Raw genomic sequence first — 17,564 nt, 5'->3', positions numbered from 1 at the left:
TTGCCACGGGTTTTAAAGGGTAGGTGCCTGGAAGTAAGGATGGGCAAGAGCTTCTTGAATTTACCCCAGGCAACGCAGGATCTGGTGGTGACTGCAAGCTCACATCCGCCACCAGCACAGAGCATGTCCCCAAGGTAACAGAAGCTGGCTTCCACGTCCAGGACCACTTCATCCACAGTGACTTGTGTTGTAGGGCGGCCATCCAGTGGCCTAGCTTCCCCTCGACACCTCGGACATGTGTAGTTCTGAACAGCTAGCAGACTCCCTCTTATGCCACAGCATCTCTTGTGGACCCAGAAGTTACAAACTGTACACTGGATGGAGTTAGCACCCACCCCAGAACGGCATACAGCACACGGGAAAGATCCAGTTTCCTTCAGTTTGTTCAGTCCTTGACCAGAAATCATGATCTTTGTCTTCCCCATGTTAACCCGCAGGCCTTTGCGTTCCATGCCCGACTTCCATGCCTTCAGTCTAGCGATGCATTCTTCCAGGGTGTCTGCGATGATCACCAGGTCGTCTGCGTACAGGAGCTCCCAGGGGACTCCAGTGCGGAATTCACGAGACAGAGCTTCCAAAACGAGGATGAACAGCAGGGGACTGAGGACAGATCCCTGGTGAACGCCAACACCAACGCCGAACTCCTCGCTGTACTGTCCGTTCACTCGCACACGGCTCCTGGCATTTGCGTACATGGCCTGGATCACCCTCACGGCCCACTCCTCAACACCAAGACTTCTCAGTGCCCACCACAGCACCCTTCTGGGAACTCGATCGAAGGCCTTCTCCAGATCGACAAAGGCGAAGTACAGAGGTTTGTTTGCGGCTATGAACTTCTCTTGCAGCTGGCGCACAATGAAGATGGCATCGGTGGTGCCTCTGCCAGGCACAAAGGCAAACTGAAGGTCGTCGATGTTGACCATCTTACGAATAGCTGAGTCCAGCACACGCTCCAGTAACTTCATGACATGGTCGGTGAGCTTGAGGCCTCTGTAGTTGCCTCGGTCTAGAGCTTCGCCTTTCCCCTTGTAGAGACTGAGAATGATGCTCTTCTCCCACTCAACCGGCACAGTTCCGTTCCTGAAGACCGCTTCAGTCAGTTGTCTAGTCAACTCGATGCCCTCCTCGCCAGCTGCCTTTAGCATCTCAGCGTTGATGCCAGAAGGGCCCACAGCTTTTCCAAACCTCATCTTACTCAGTGCCTTGCTGATCATCTCAGTAGTGACTGGTGGAGCAGGTCCTACAACTGGAGCAGCCTCTGGAAGCTCATCCATTGGCCAGTCAAACTCCACGTTCAAGAGCCTGTTGTAGTGTTCGACCCAGGCCTTCATCTTATCCTCGTCGTTGAGGGAGAGTTCACCTGCATCGTTCCGAACGCACATTTCGCCTACAACGTCCTGGTTGGAACGCTCCATCTGTTTGGCTATGCGGTACACATCTGCACCTTGAGGATTGATGACAGCAAAAGTCTCTTTCTCTGCTGCAGATTTGGCCAGCCAGACAGCGTGCTTAGCAAGGCGTTTGGCTTCATTGTAGGCAGTTTTTGCGACCATTGCTTCCACAGTTTTACCTTGCTTCCTAAGGGAGTTGAAGACCTTAAACCGTGCCTTAAGTACATTTAAAAGATCATTGATTTTAAGTCATGTAATGGGGGGGATACCATGAGGAATATTATTGGACCATTACAAAACATGTGAATATCTAAACTTGATTAAGTTGCCACAAGTGTAGAGCCTGTGAAATATCCTGTGGCACATGCTCAGTTGTATAGCTGTTAAGTGTTAAAATACATTGCACATATTCTTACTGTAATTTTATATAATCTGTAGTGCTAGGTCACCTTTATCTGTGGGGTGACCTTTATCCGTTGTCTTTAAAACAACACATTTAGGAATATTAAGTCTGCTGACAGTGGTTTTAGATTTGCAATATTTTTAACATGTTCTGAGTTTGAACCACCGTCCGTCGACTTTATATCCCTAAATACGTTTTTTGTACAAACAACGAATATAGGTTACCCTCGGATAAAGGTGAACCAAAGTTATAAACCATCTAGGCATGTCAGTTGTAAGCTATAAAGATAACTGTACAATGATGATACATGCTCAGTTTCTTGTTTCCTAAATTCATCACTGCCGGTATTGGCCATGCGATTGACAATCTTGAAATACACAAATTTGATGATAAAAAATGTAACATATAGTGTGTTTCCTTATCTATGCATCTTGAAATACATTTGATAATAAATAGTTTGCTCATGGCTAAAAATTTATTTTGCCAACAACATCTGGTTACAAAATTGCATGAAAACAATGAACTCTTCCAGAAAATAGATGTACTTTGTTATCATTGCCAACCACTGGTATGTGTGTTTGTGAAACTTTGTGTGAATGTATGTGTCCATGTGTGTATGAATGTGTGTGTGTGTTTTTTTTACTCAATATCATGTCCATGCAGAACCTAGAGTATAGATCATTTTACATTCACTCTCCCAGTCTCCCCTTATACTATTATCAAAATGTCACACGATCTCAAACTCTAGGATACAAAACTAATTACACACAGTACTGGACTTGTCACATCCCTAACATACCTTTTAACATAATCATAATTACATCCACCCAAGGAGGTTATAACTTACAAATTACGGGAGCACCACTTTAACACCAGTTTGGTTTTTCAAGATGGCGGCCGGGGTGCAGTAGCGAGTTTTCAGTGCTCCGACCCTATCGCTTACTGATCCGTTATTAACGCTTATCGACGCATTGAATGTCTACAGACGGATGGTTAATGGTTAGAACACGGTCTAAGAAGCGTCAAAGACGTTCTGGAAGCGACGACTTGGAAAGTTCTGGACATTTAACCGGTGAGCGCACAATGGCAGGAAATTCAATGTTGGGCGAGATAAAAGTCACCATAGAAGCTGCACTACAACCCGTCCATGAAAAACTCAAAGACATGGCAACTGCGAGGGACGTACAGTCTTTGCGCCAAGATTTAGAACGGATGTTTCAACGCCAGGGGGAGTTGGAAAGGAGAATGGAGACCGTGGAAGGTAAAATTCAGAACATGGAGACTACCCCCCTCCCATCAAAGGCCGTGAGTAACTCAATTAACGCTTTGGAGCAGTACTCCCGCAGAAATAGTCTGCGCATTCGTGGCATTCCTGAGGTCGACAAGGAAACGGGAGAGATGTGTGTACACAAGGTAGTGACTTTCTGCAGAGTGAAACTGGGCCTGGATTTACAACCACAGTGCATCGACCGAGCGCACCGAGTCGGCACTAGGAAGGAGAACGCTTCGCGGCTGATGCTAGTCAAGTTTGTATCCTGGCAGGACCGGAACCGCGTGTTTCGCGCACGGAGTAAACTCAAGGGTAAACGGGATGAACACGACAGGCCCCTCCTGGTCTTAGCTGATCTTACCAGAGAGAATATGACGATCTTCTCAGCGGCGTTTACTGCCAAGAAGAATGGTCGTATCAAGGACGCATGGGTGGATGCCAACTGTAGAATCATGGTAACTTTGGCTGATAAAACTACCAAAAGTATCGATTCTGTCGAAGAACTCACTTAAGTTTGTTATTGACTTTTTTTGTCAAATTGCCGTTTTACGAAATCCACAAGTCTTTCTCGATCTCCACGGGAAGAATCCTCACCTGTTTAAAACACGAGTTTCTAGCTTTGTTATGCTAATGAGATGGATTCTTCCCCTGTTGGACTCTGTTGTGATGTAGAAGCGGCTGACTGTTTTACATGCGATACATTCCCATCCTATCAAGTTCATCTATATATTGTGAATTAAAGAAATCATTTGAAACATGGATCTTCTACTTACTATCGATTGACTTGTTCAGTTAACATGTAAGCCTAGGGTAGCGCTGTCCTCTTTATGGCAAATGGGTCAGCCAAGGAAACTTGTTGTTCTTTGTTATTTTTTGTGTTGTTTTTATTGTCACAGAGCCTCCATTAAATCATGCAAAGATTCAGCCACAGAAATTGTTATTAAGACGAAATATGACGTGAACTCAGTCTTTGATTTAAGTTTCAATAGGAAGGATATGACTTACTTATTTGATCAGTTTGATTACTTTCTGTTCACAATTAGTTTATGTTTTGTAACAGAAAATTATGTTGCGTATCATTTTGTCAATCTGATTACATACTTTATGGAACTATCATTTGGTAAACACCGATGCACTACTTATGTTTACGTATTTCTTAGTTTGCATTTGAGTTCACTTGAATTATGGTACGAATTGTTCCGTTATTTTGTTATCATTATTTATATTCTGATTCAATTATGCTTTACCATTTTATGTTTATGTTTGACGGTTCCCCTAGTTTATTTTACTTATAGTTATGTACCAGCAGTATCACCAGAGAGAATCCTGTGCCCCGATGACCTGACCCAAGCTTCCTCTCCGAGACGTTTAAACTCCCAGAGAATATGTCTAAGGTAGAGTGTCGAATTTCTAGTTACAATTGTAATGGGCTGGGGGATTTCCATAAGCGAATGGGACTATTTACCTGGTTAAAAGACAAACCTTACCACTTATATTGTCTACAAGAAACACATACAACTGTAAGAGATGAAAAAAGATGGCAGAACGAATGGGGTGGACAAATATACTTCTCCCATGGTACTTCAAATCAAAGAGGGGTAGCTATTTTGATAAAGAGTAGCGCCAGCGTTCAGGTTCATCAGGTTAAAACGGATGAAAGTGGACGGTGGATTGTGTTAGACATCGAGGTAGACAATTTACATTTTTGTCTTGCGAACTTATATGCTCCAAATGATGACTGTCCGTCCTTTTTTAAGGAATTAGAAGAAGCTATAGATACTCTTGAGATTAGTAATGAACATTTAGTTGTGGTGGGAGATTTTAATACAGTGCAGAATTCAGCCATGGATAGATCAGGTGCTCGACTTCGAAATTATCACCCTAACGCACTAGAAGCTATTTCGGAGCTAAAAGGAAAATTCGACTTGTATGATGTGTGGCGTTTTAGAAACCCTAATGTTGTTCGATATACGTGGCGTCGGGGGCTCTATGCTAGTAGACTAGATTATTTTCTGATATCCTTTTCATTATTAAACAGAGTTAATAAGTGTTCTATTGCAGACAAATTAAGATCAGATCACAATCTAATCACCTTGTCTTTTGTTACGGCGGACTTTCCGCGAGGGCCTGGCTACTGGCAATTTAATCAATCCCTTCTTGATGACAAACTTTTTCTTGTACAGACCAAACAAATTATGTCAGAATTTTTCGAAAATAATGTCAACACCGCAAATCCTCAAGTTGTTTGGGATGCGGCGAAGTGCTTTTTTCGTGGTCACTGTATTAAATTTAGTAGCTGGAGAAAGAAACAATACCTGATGAAAGAAAAAGAACTTATTGACGAAATTAATATGTTGCAGAGTCAAATTGATAGTGCCGCCTCTCCCCCACCCGCCCAACTAGAAGAATTAAATCATAAACAAAAGTTATTAGAATCTTTATATAATGAACGTCTGAATGGTATCTTGTTAAGGTCTAAATCACGTTGGATGGAGCTGGGGGAAAGGTGCACCAAATATTTTATAAATCTAATCCACCGTAATTATACAAGAAAAAATATACAACGACTCAAAAGGCCCTCGGGTGAGGTAACATGTAACCCAAAAGACATTCTTTCTGATCAGGTTAATTTTTATTCTGCACTTTACTCTTTTGAAGATATTCCAATGCCTCTTTCTGATGTAAATTGTGATGGTTTTTTCCCCGAGGACTACGATAAACGTTTATCAGATGAGCAACAGCAACTTTGTGAAGGTCTAGTAAGTGAAGAAGAATTGAAAAATGCAATATATTCATTTCAGGCTGGGAAATCACCAGGGCTTGACGGTATACCTGTAGAAGTTTATAAGAATTTTTTTGATGTCTTTAAAAAGCCTATGTTAACTTGTTTTAATTATTCGTTTGTTAATGGATATCTGTCAGAAACTCAAAGAAAAGGATTGATTTCATTGCTACTCAAAAAAGACAGTAAAGGCATAGACAAGGACCCAACCGCCATGGGAAATTGGCGCCCGCTTACCCTTTTAGGTTGTGACACGAGAATACTTTCAAAATGCATATCTCTTAGAATCAAACATGTAATCACGGACATAATTGGAGAGGATCAGACTGGGTTTATTAAGGATAGGTATATAGGCGACAACATTAGAAGATTATTAGATACAATAGAGCATTACGATCAAGAGAACAAACCTGGGTTAATATTTGTAGCTGATTTCAAGAAAGCATTCGATTCGTTGAGGTGGGATTTCATGTTTAAATGTTTAGAATTCTTTAACTTTGGTCCACAACTAATTAAATGGGTAAAGGTTTTATATAAAAAAACAGCGAGTTGCGTTATAAACAATGGTTACATTTCAGACCCCTTCAATTTATATCGCGGAGTTCGCCAGGGATGTCCATTGTCCCCTTATCTTTTTCTCGTGGCGGTGGAGGTGCTTGCTATTAAGATCAGGTCTAATCATTCCATACGGGGGTTAAGGATATACGAAAAGACTACAAAGATATCACAATATGCCGACGATTCAAATTTTCCGTTCGAACCAAAGTTAGAGTCATTTTATGCCTTGTTGTCTGATTTAGAGCGTTTTTCCAATATCTCAGGTCTTTCTTTAAATGTAGATAAATGCAAAATATTACGATTAGGCCCCTTGAAGTTATCTAATTTTCGTTTGCCCACCCATCTACCGATACAGTGGGTTGACGGGGATGTCGACCTTCTAGGCATCAATATCCCTGTTGATTTAAACTTAATCACAAACGTTAATTTCGAACCCCGTATGGAAAGACTAGATAGATTATTACGCCCTATGAAGAATAAATATTTGTCCCTGTATGGTAAAATTGTTATTATTAACACCTTGGTGGTTCCCCAGTTTACGAATTTATTTCAAGTGTTACCATCCCCTAACGATTCCTTTTTCAAAGAATATGAAAAGAAGATATTTTCTTTTATTTGGGACGACGGTCCGGAACGAGTTGCACGGAAGGTATTATACAATGAATTTGAAAACGGAGGACTTAATTTAAAAAACTTACGTGCATTCAACACTTCTATAAAAGCTTCATGGGTGCCTAAACTTTATTCTCATCCCGAGTGGTTCTCCTCTTGGGTAACAGTCTTCCACCCTCAACTTAGTCATAGTTTATTTCCCTTTTACCAGCTGTCTTCGGGGAAAAACCTTTGTTTAAAAGGATTTTTTTCTGAAGTGTTTATGGCCTGGTTCAAATTTAAGCAAGTAGAGCCCACGACGCCGGCAAATATACGACAGCAAGTAATTTGTTTAAACTCTAATATTATCATTGATGGTAAAACTGTTTGTATGACTTCTTTTCTGAATAGAAATATCTATTTCATAAATGACTTGCTATCCCCGAATGGTAATTTTATGTCTTATGATGAGTTCAGTATAAACTACCCAAATGCTTGTGACCAACATAGATATCTACAACTTATTTCAGCTATTCCCGGTAAATGGAAAAAAATACTTAGCACTGAGAAGCGGAAAGACCTTGTGTGCCTACCCTTTCAAAAAAATTATAAATGGTTACGAAACATAAAGATCAACAAAAGCATGTATATCTACTTTCTTACGTCCATGAACGAGGTCAGTGTTGCACATAATACTAGACTTTCTTGGTTTTATTATTTCGATAAAGATATACCATGGCGGGAAGTATTTACAAATTTATATAGATGCACTATTGATCCCGGTACTAGATATTTTCAATATCGTTTAATCAACAAATTTTTACCTTGTAACAGAATTTTACATATATGGAAATTGGTAGATTCTAGCTCCTGTTCTTTCTGTCACGATGATGTAGAATCCTATATTCATGTTTTCTGGGAGTGTCCACACGTAGTACCTTTTTGGAATGAGGTAGAGAGTTGGCTACAAGTACAAACTTCTATAGACTGTAACCTTAACCCCTTTATAATCATATTTGGAGATACATGTCAAGATACGCCCCCCCTAAAAAATTTAATTATTTTGTTAGGCAAAGTTTTCATTTTCAGGTGTAGACGTTTAAAAACAATAAACTTCCAGGCCTTTAAAAAACTGATATCTACTTTTGAAAAAACGGAACGTCTTATTGCATCTCGGAGAGGAAAGCTGGAGAAGCATCGGGGTAAGTGGGGAACCTTGTGTTTAATTTGATTTTGTTACAATAATAATATGATAAGATGGTACGATGTATTTACATAATAATGCTAAAATGATGATAATGTTATAATAATTGTTTGAAATGTTGACATGTATAAATGACCCAATTTTCACATATGAGGTAAACTATGATAATGATATGATATAATGTGTTACATATATGATATAATGTGTTACACATAATATTATGGTAAACTGATACGATGTGATGATTTGATAACTAAAATGATAACGAGTATAATGACATAATAACAGCTACATGATATGTACATAATGTCTTGATATGTAAGGGATGGAGGCTCTGCGTTGTTCTGTATTATTATTCATCATTGACAATAAAAAAAAATAATAAAAAAAAAAATAAAAAAAAGTTAAAAAAAAAAAAAAAAAAAAAAAAAACACCAGTTTGACCAACCTTCTAATTTAAAAACAAGGTCTTCAACAACAGTAAGTCTGCAATTGTGTTGTGTCACTACAGTTCTCAGCTGTCTCAGAGTCTCAAAGGGCTTCTAAAATGGTCAGTGCATGACGGCTTTGTATGGCAACTTTGCATAGCAACACATGGCACAGGAGCGTGGAGTGGGCAGTTTACACAGCTTGTGCCATTGCTGCTCCTTACAGTCATACTTGTACACCGTGTCCACCATAAAATAGTCCTTGAGCCCACCAATAACATAGATATCCTTCTTGTAGACACACACAGAACACCCTTCCAGTTTGGGCTCCGGAAATCCTCGACGTATCCGTGCAGTGATGTCCATCAGGTCTCCTGATGACTCTGGGAGGGTGCCGTAGTGTTGACCACTGTAATTTGCCTTCAGCCATGTCTGAAGTACTGTCACTTCATCGTGCCAAGGAAGAGAGTAAAATGAGTCACGTGTCCAGCCCAGGCTCTGGTTGTATTTGAATACAGTGGTGCCATTAAGAATGTACAGATCTTCTCCCACCGTAATGACAAGTGGTTTCAAATACCCAACAATCAAGTCATCCGGTAGGTTAGACAGTTGCTGCCATCTTTTGGTGATTGTGTCAAAGCAAAACATTAGTCTGAGGTGTGACCTGGTGGCTGAGTTCCATCCTAAAGTATCAAGCAGGAACATTGCCTGTGGTGTGACTGCAGTCAGCACGCCACCTCGCATCATATTGGACATGACACCAGGTAGCTCCAGCTCCATCCCCTGGGGCAGCACCCATCGAGCGCCATACTCCATCTTTGTGTTGTAACAGAAGAACCGGTACCTATGAGTGGAGGTGTCCCTCAAGTCATGATTTCCTCTGCTAGCGACATAGACGGTGTCTGAAAGGTTAAACATTTCAACTGGGTTTCGTGGGGGGCTTCCCTTCAGATCAACCCATCGGTCTTCATCGATGACATACGCCAAGGCCGGCACATTTGCAATGGTCCACCTGCTGCCATCCTCAAGCACAGCCTCTGACTGCCCACCACAGACCACAATGACATCCTTGAGAGTACCTAGTCGAGGTCTTGTGTTGAGACCTGTTGGAGGTAAGTCTGACAACTGAGGTCTCATCAAGTATGAGACTGCTTCATCAGTGAGAGACAGGCACTCAGGGAACTCGTTCAGTAATGGCTCTGACTTCATGTTGTTGATGACGTATTCCAGTTCCATCAGTGGAATACGTAAAGAGGCCAGGAGTTTTGGAAACGTGGCCCTACGATTTACAACGTCATACTTTGTCCACTTCACAACCAGCTCAAACAGGGCCTCCTCCTTGTCCACAAACAGTTCGTCTTTGAGCAGCAGCTCAAGAAGACGCTCCATGGGAAGCTCCAGAACATCTTCCATCGTTATAATCTTGGTAAAGTTGTCCAGAATAAACTTGAGGGCCTGAACCTTGAGCTCATCCATATCATATAAGTCAGCCACTGCCCACACACTGAGACATGTGCCCAAACTGATGTTGTCAGATAGGAACTGTTGGCAGTAGTCCTTCAGATGGAGCACATCCAGGTGTGTGGCTGCTGCCAGAACCACGTGAACATTCCCCAGTGTCAGTTTGATGACACCTGTCACAATGACAACACACATGTTATAGTTTTGAAGGCAGAATGGGGGAGGAAAGAGCACTATTTTGAAAATATATCTTACTCTTTGTTGTTGGAAATTGGCAAGGATTCCCTATTCCATAGTCAGCCTTACAAAGACCTATCTTATCAGTCAATTTTAGCATTTGTATGGGTACAGTTAAAGTCTAATAAAGCACATTTTAAAAAATGTGGATTCATGATTGCAAGCAATGGAATCCCGTGCATAGCTGAATAAAATGCAAGGCAATTTTGGTCAAGTCTGAGTGTCTAAATACTAGTGTACTTGAAATAACTAGAGTAGTTAGTTGGAAAATAATAGGTCTCAAAATGTACTGATTATGTCCTAAGCTTGACTGCATCTATAGCTAGGTCTTAAGTGGTAAGGCCTAGGAAAAAGTGTTGTGTTTCCTGTTGCAGTCCTGAAAAAACTAAGGTTGGTAGGTAGGGATCATCTTTTTTTCTTGTAATTTTTTTTAGGCTGGCCAAAACTCTAGTGTGACATATTGCAATACAGTTGAACAAAGTAAACTGAAATGCATGAGAGCACTAAGTGCCTTTCAATGTCAAACTTGAATGTTGTGCATCTTTCAATAGATAGGACAAGCAGTGTTTTTACTTCAATTGGAAGCAGGCTGAATAAAAATTCTAACTGGAAGCTATGTGACTCCACTGCCCACTCAAAAAAAAGTCCAGGGCCGGCAGGTTTTTCATAGGGTAGATATGGAAACAGGAAACACAACATTTTTTCCTAGGCCTAAGACTAAGTAATGTACAGTGTTAACCTGTATAAATGTACTGAACTACGGTCTCAACTCCCCCAGCGTCCAGGGACCCCAGCTCAATCCTGCTGGCATGCGTCTCTGTGTAGTCACTGCGGTAGATGGAGGCAAAGTAACGGCTGCCTGCAGCCAGCACTGCTCGGTGGGCAAATATCTCTCTACTTCCCACAACCTAGAAAACACAAACACAAGCTGGAAACTTTAACCATCATATTTTGTGGTTGGAACACCAATGAATTCCATATAACTCGTATCTTGTAAGTATTCTGTCCAATTCCATATGTATTGTCTCTGATTTTGTCAGCAGGTCTAGCCCTTTGTAATAGCCACAGGCTAGTTGGGCAGACCTGGCTGTGTGTTCTGAACAGCCAAACCAATAAATAAAATAAATAAACTTTCTCCACCCAGTCCACCGATTTGACCCTGATATCACACGACATTGTCAACATCAGTGCTCTGGCTCCACTAGTTCCCAAACAGGACTGATTCATATGGCGTAACAATCAGCTGATATAATCCCCAAGTATTTTCTTTGATTGCATTGGAGAAAATGTAACCTTGCACAGATTAGTATACAGATGCAAAAGGTCATTCACTATTCTGAGTGTGCACATGCAGGGATATGAATTGCAGGTAATATGCCAAAGTTGAAGGCTCCTGAGACATAATGAAAACATAGATTTAACTGTTAGGGGCATTGTTATGCAAGTTGTAACAATGGTCAAGACAAGAACTCTTTACAAGTCACTGGCCTTCACCTTTGACATATTACCCACATAACACTGTAGCCAGGTATCCAGCTGTATTATAGCTCCTGAGTCTCTTCCGTCCTCTCCGCAAATACTTCACAGAAGAGACCTACGGGCTATAATACGACTGGATACCAAGCTAATGTTTCTGCGCACTGGAATGGTGAACAAGCTTATTGGATCATCCCACAAGATGTTCGGCGGTTGTTCAAAATGGCGCGAAGGAGACGGTGATGGGTGAAGAGCTGGTTCAGGGACGTCCTGTTTCTCTTAGTTCGTTCGAGATCTGGAGTTCTTACTCTGGTTCTCGCAAGATCTCGCGGTGTTCATCGCGTGGTTTGCCCACAATTCCCCCGTATGACGTCATCTCGTCATACGCCCATAATGGTGAACAAGCTTATTGGATCTGCACTGTGTGACGCTGCATAGCAATGACACCCAATAAATATACAGGTTGCCATACCAGTGTAATATCACAAAGGGTGCCAGTGTCTCTCAGCTCCTTTAGGTTCTGCAACATACTTCCAGGGTGGTCACTGGTACAGAATTCCCGTACAGGTTCACTGGAGAACTCAGCCATTGGGTCCATTTTCGTCAATGTCGCTCCTGTAACAAGATACAAATGTACTGGTGATCAGTATTTAGTGTACATCATGCAAAAACAGCACCCTATGCTATGGCACAGGGCATTTGTTTGAGTGTCAAATATTTTTGGACAAAAATAGATTCGAGTGCTACTGTGACGGGTGCTGCAAAGCTCTGTAACGTTCGTTGACCCTCGGTTTATATCAGTCTGCAGTCCAGTGCATGCACGATGACCTGCCTCGATTATCCAAAAATCGCAGAAAACATTCCCTTTAACAGATCCCAATCACATGAAGGAAGTTTAACGCCGAAGAAATGTTGCAAACTTACTGTAAACGGGCACTCCTTGGTGAGGTCCTGTCAGGACAAGAAAAGACGGATCAAAGGTTAAAGGTTATAAGATGAATCTATTGTTAACACCACACACACACAAAAAAAGCTTTATGATTCAAAACAAAAAACAGAAACAAATTTACCTAATAAATATAAAACAGGAACTTTTTATGTCCAAAGTATTCTTATATTATTCAATTTATCCCACTGACATGAATATCACGAGAATATAAAATTCCTTTTCACCCCTTTGTAGCAAAGTAAGCTCCCCTGATGACCCCAAACGATTTCAGACGGCTACTGGACGCACGGAAAACTTTGAAAGCCAGGGTATTCTTGAGGTTTGTACGTACTCTCTGATTCTTTTACCGTCCTAAACGGGCATAAACTTACCGAAAGGACATCTCTTACTGTATTGCATGATAATACATGCATATCTTATTATGTTAGAGCCTTTAAAGCCATTGGGGACGTGGAGGGGAGGGGGGCGCTTTGAGGAGTTTTGAGAAGAAAAAAAATTCGCTGCGTGATCTAACCCTCTGGATCTTAGATAGATGTAATAATCTGTGACTGCTTCTGTTTATTAGGCCTTACAGAAACATCCCTCAAACAACTGCACACCAGCATGATGTATGGGTGACCTGCTGTCCAGTCTAGGAGTAGCTCAAAGCAGCTGACCAGGCCAGGTCATCCTGTCTGTAAAACATGGCGGAACTGAACCTACCAGGAGAGGAGACGGCAGACAATTCAGAGGAAGAAGACTCTGCTGAAGAGGTAGAAAACTTGTCCGAGGAACCCAGTACTGTAGACGACAGTGTGTCGGAGGATAACGGTGGTCCCACCATGCAGGGGAGCTGGGAGGAACACTGGCACTATAACCCCAGATATGACAAGTACTGGCAGCACTGGCACAGCATGATGGGCTGGTACCAGCAGCACAGGAAGGCACCAGCACAGGTCCAGGCAGTGTGGCAACATGTCATGCAAAATGGTGAGACTTCATGATACTGTAAATGCAGAAACTTGCGTGGTGGTTTAATGTTTGCAGTTTTAGCGGTGGCCACTTCATCACGAACTTAGTGCATAGTGCTGCCACAATTTTAAAACCACCATGAAATGCTCTTTTACCCGCTACCACGAAATTAAATCCCTGTGAACTTATAGCATTTACAGTATCAGCCACTCATGCCACTGTCAAACTTTGCTGGGTACCAAAATCTGGTCAAGGGTTTGAAGAAACTGGTAGCAGTTGAACTTCATTCATTACAAATTGCTGTATCATTGGTACATGTAACAGTTCTCAACAGGTGTCAACAATCAATCAAATTAGTCTTTCCCTTCAGTACTACACATATCAGGGTTCTCCCCAGAATTTTTTAGTATAGTGGAGGGGCTGGCAAAAATAACCCGCACCAACGCGCTGCACTTTCATGAAAATGGCTTCATTTTGCAATGACAGAGGGTGTCAAATACTACAAGTATAATATACTGTTGTTATTCCTTTGTTGTGAAGTGGCAAAACTACTATTGTTTTGATCATTGCTCATTCACAAGTTTTTGCAGACAATGCTGACTGGAAAAGTGATGCCACTTGGTACAAAAATCTGTGAATTGTCATTAATTTTAGCAAAACTAACAAAGAAAATAGGGAAGAAACACACTAAATTTGAAAAATAGTATAGTGGAGCTGGCTGAGAGTATAGTGGAGGGCCTCCCTTATTCCACTCTCTGGGGAGAACCCTGCATATATTTGCTTGGTTGCACAATGACTATATGCTTGCAATAACTTATGTTGAGAAAATAGAATGGATTTGTGTACCTGTTATAGGATCATCATGGTGAAATTGGTATGTACCATGCTATTCTTGTCTTTTTGATAACATCACAGTTTCACTGTTTCAGGATATGCTCCAATGGAACCATGTGAAGCAAGGACCAATCATTACAGAAGGAGGCGTCACTCGTGGGACAGAAGAAGTGCTTCGAAAGACAGTCTGAGCTCAAATGCGAAACGGCGTAAAAGGACTAAACGTAAGAAACACAAAAAGAAGCGTAACAGGAAGAATGTGGCAAAGCACAGTGATACGGACACGATGGACACCACCAGTGACACAGGGAACAGTGAAGTCCCGGAGATTTCTCCCGAGTTCCGAGAGTTCATGGCAGTGACAGCCAGACATCGCGAGGAGAGGAGGAGACAGAGGGAGGAGGCTGCCAGGCAGGCTGCTATGGAGGAGGATTATATTGAGGCTGACAAGCTGGGATTGCCGAAGTTTGGCAGGACTACAACTGAGGCTCCAGCTCAACAGCCAGGTCAGTTAACTTAAAATGACCTTTAAAATCTGTTCTGTGGTGTACAACAGGCACACAGTAATTTTTGAACATCTGCTTTATGTTTATGGCCTTAAGCATATCTCCTTTATGCAGTGTGTTATACTTAAACACATCTGTGTTTTGTTTCATATTGATACTTATTATGAGTATGCGAGTACCAGTGCTATAAGTTCATCACAATCTAATTATGGCTTGTAGTAAGTTGTACTTGTTGATGTTTTATCTACCTGAATGTATAGAATATATTCTAAGATGTTAGTCTTTTCAATCTCCTGTCCCAGGTCAGCAGCGTAAAGCAGAGATGAAGCGGTTGTATGGCATACGGGCACCAGTCATCCATGGTCTGGAGACTGCCATACAGATGGCGTTTGATGCCTGCTGTGACCTCAAACAACCCAAACTATGGCCAACTATCCCACTCAAACTGTAGAGTCAAGTTTTCCTTTTCTGCTACTTTTTGAATACTAACATTTGTACCTGTTACAACTGTTACAAATGTTTGTAAAGGCAACATTGGCCATAACACATCCAAATCGATTTTTACCCATCCCAGGTAACAGGCCTGTAGACAATCTTGCAGTAACATTCATTCATTTATTTATTTAGCCAGGTGTGCTCACTCAGGGCGGGCGCCCTGATTTTCAGGAGACCCTGGTACATCAAACTTCACTCCGACATAAATAGCATATACATGGTCACAAAATAACAACAATGCATGATACAACATAAGTTCTCAACTATGGGAAAGTTCACTAGATTAAAATCAGTCCTTCTTCAGAATCAGTCCTTTGAACTCCTTTAACCTACTGAAACGCCTCTGCTCTAAGGTAAGTTCAACACAGGGTACATCACTGGACAGTGCCTGTTGGCAACAAGAAATTGTGAAGACTTTGGGAAGTTTTTTCCCTTTCGGAAAATTTTCCCTTGCGGTCACAATGACATCTTATTAAAAATTGTAGTGTTACCACTGAACAAGGAGGTTGAAACTTTCAACCTCCTTGCATTGAATCAAAAGACAATGCATCAGAAAGAGAGGTGTTGTGATTGAAAAACTTTTGTTATACCCTTGTTTGACCCCTCTTCCTTCATATACCGGTAAGTAAGGGAAAGCGGCCCACATGCCGATTTGAGCTTCTCATGAAATGTTCACACAAACCTTGAAACTGGCATTATATTTTGCAAAATTATGGTGCCTGTTAGCATCTTGTCTGCATCCATTGGTGCCTATTGGCCCCTATTTTGGCATTTCATTTGTGCCCATTGTCTGCATTTTACCACATTTTAACTTAGAATAATTTTTTTTTTTTAAATTTAAGAGAATGGGAGTGCTGGCAACAAATTGTCATCCATTGGCAACCAGGTCACAACCAATTGGCAAATGACATTAGCAAACAGTGACCATCAGGCATGCCCCAGTGAAATACCTGCATAAGAGGTGTATTCTAGTCATTTTCAGCTAAAGTTCGTATCCCAGTATGCAATTGAATTGTGACTATGATACCATATGAGTTTGTAACTTAGTGCTATATTGTGAACCTCAGGGATCCTAGCAGTAACTCTTTATTATACAGTTGACTCTGACAGAAGTCAAATGTGGCTGCATCCAAGTCTGAATAACATTTCTTAGTTTTATATCTTCATGTGTCATTGCAAATAAGTGTAAAAATGAACTCACACTTGTGATTTGGAAAATTTATGTACATTGCAGTCTACTCACAGTCTACTCAGTCTAAGATACAGGTCACTTACAGATGACAAAAACAGATGGGTGGCAGACTTGCCTTTCTGTTATGTATGGTGCTGTGTAAATATCCTTGATTAAATCCCAGGAAAAAGACAGTCACATAAGTCCAACAAGTTAGACCACCTTTGGTTGCTCTGTTACACATGCCCTAGTTGGATGCTTCAATTTTTTTTCTCCTTGATGAATTAATTAATTTTAGCCTTTAGTTTGTGTGTAGTTCAAAATACTAGCAAGCCAAAAAACATTGGTGAATGTATCAGAACTTATTACAAGACAGTGTTTTTGTTTTACTCTCTACCATATGGACTTGACTATCTTGTCATTTATGCTAACGAATAAACAAATCATGCTGTAGTTTAATGATGACTGCGCATCTCCATTCAAGACATTAGTTGTGTTGTCTGTACTACAAAGGTCTGTTTAGAAAAGATAGGGAAAAAAAAGTTACAGAAAAAAAAACACCAACACATAGATAGGTGGAGTACTTTTTAATCAAATACAGATGTCTGAAAAATATATGAATGTTCTTTTAAGCCTATTAACCTATTGATTGTGTAACCTATTGAATCTATTTTCTCCAAAGGTTAGCTAATTGATGACAGCTACCCACTTACTGTGACTAGTTGGGCAACATTGGCTGATCATGTATGTGTCCCCTCTTTCAACCTCCTTGATGTGTCCTAGCCAAACCGAAGTTGATGATTATTTTGCAATTCTTAAATGAATCAACGCGTTCGATTGAAATCAAAGAAAGGATA

The 17,564-nt window shown here is 41.0% G+C and overlaps 2 protein-coding genes across 2 annotated transcripts; one reads left to right on the top strand and one right to left on the bottom strand.

Annotated features, from left to right (window-relative positions):
• Positions 1 to 8,734: 8,734 nt before the first annotated feature.
• On the bottom strand, positions 8,735 to 12,382 carry LOC118428725 (kelch-like protein 11). The gene is made up of 3 exons (XM_035838892.1): positions 12,274 to 12,382; positions 11,065 to 11,233; positions 8,735 to 10,261 (listed from the first exon to the last, which is right to left on the bottom strand). Exons 1-3 carry the CDS (start codon positions 12,328 to 12,330, stop codon positions 8,751 to 8,753), a joined length of 1,737 nt encoding a protein of 578 aa, XP_035694785.1. The 5' UTR covers positions 12,331 to 12,382; the 3' UTR covers positions 8,735 to 8,750.
• Positions 12,383 to 13,335: 953 nt separating this feature from the next.
• Positions 13,336 to 15,563, top strand: LOC118425034 (gem-associated protein 8-like). Its single transcript, XM_035833852.1, has 3 exons — positions 13,336 to 13,719; positions 14,631 to 15,041; positions 15,344 to 15,563. Exons 1-3 carry the CDS (start codon positions 13,434 to 13,436, stop codon positions 15,490 to 15,492), a joined length of 846 nt encoding a protein of 281 aa, XP_035689745.1. The 5' UTR covers positions 13,336 to 13,433; the 3' UTR covers positions 15,493 to 15,563.
• The last annotated feature ends 2,001 nt before the right edge of the window (positions 15,564 to 17,564 follow it).

Source organism: Branchiostoma floridae, chromosome 1, assembly GCF_000003815.2.
Source record: "Branchiostoma floridae strain S238N-H82 chromosome 1, Bfl_VNyyK, whole genome shotgun sequence".
NCBI classification, from domain to species: domain Eukaryota; kingdom Metazoa; phylum Chordata; class Leptocardii; order Amphioxiformes; family Branchiostomatidae; genus Branchiostoma; species Branchiostoma floridae.
This window is presented reverse-complemented; position numbering and strand designations above follow the sequence as displayed.

Coding starts and splice junctions, on each gene's coding strand:
- LOC118428725 (XM_035838892.1), bottom strand. CDS start 12,330: ATGTTGCAGAACCTAAAGGAGCTGAGAGACACTGGCACCCTTTGTGAT. Junction 11,234..12,273: donor CCCTTTGTGATATTACACTG/GTATGGCAACCT, acceptor TGTGTTTTCTAG/GTTGTGGGAAGTAGAGAGAT. Junction 10,262..11,064: donor AGTTCAGTACATTTATACAG/GTTAACACTGTA, acceptor TCATTGTGACAG/GTGTCATCAAACTGACACTG.
- LOC118425034 (XM_035833852.1), top strand. CDS start 13,434: ATGGCGGAACTGAACCTACCAGGAGAGGAGACGGCAGACAATTCAGAG. Junction 13,720..14,630: donor GCAACATGTCATGCAAAATG/GTGAGACTTCAT, acceptor TCACTGTTTCAG/GATATGCTCCAATGGAACCA. Junction 15,042..15,343: donor GGCTCCAGCTCAACAGCCAG/GTCAGTTAACTT, acceptor CTCCTGTCCCAG/GTCAGCAGCGTAAAGCAGAG.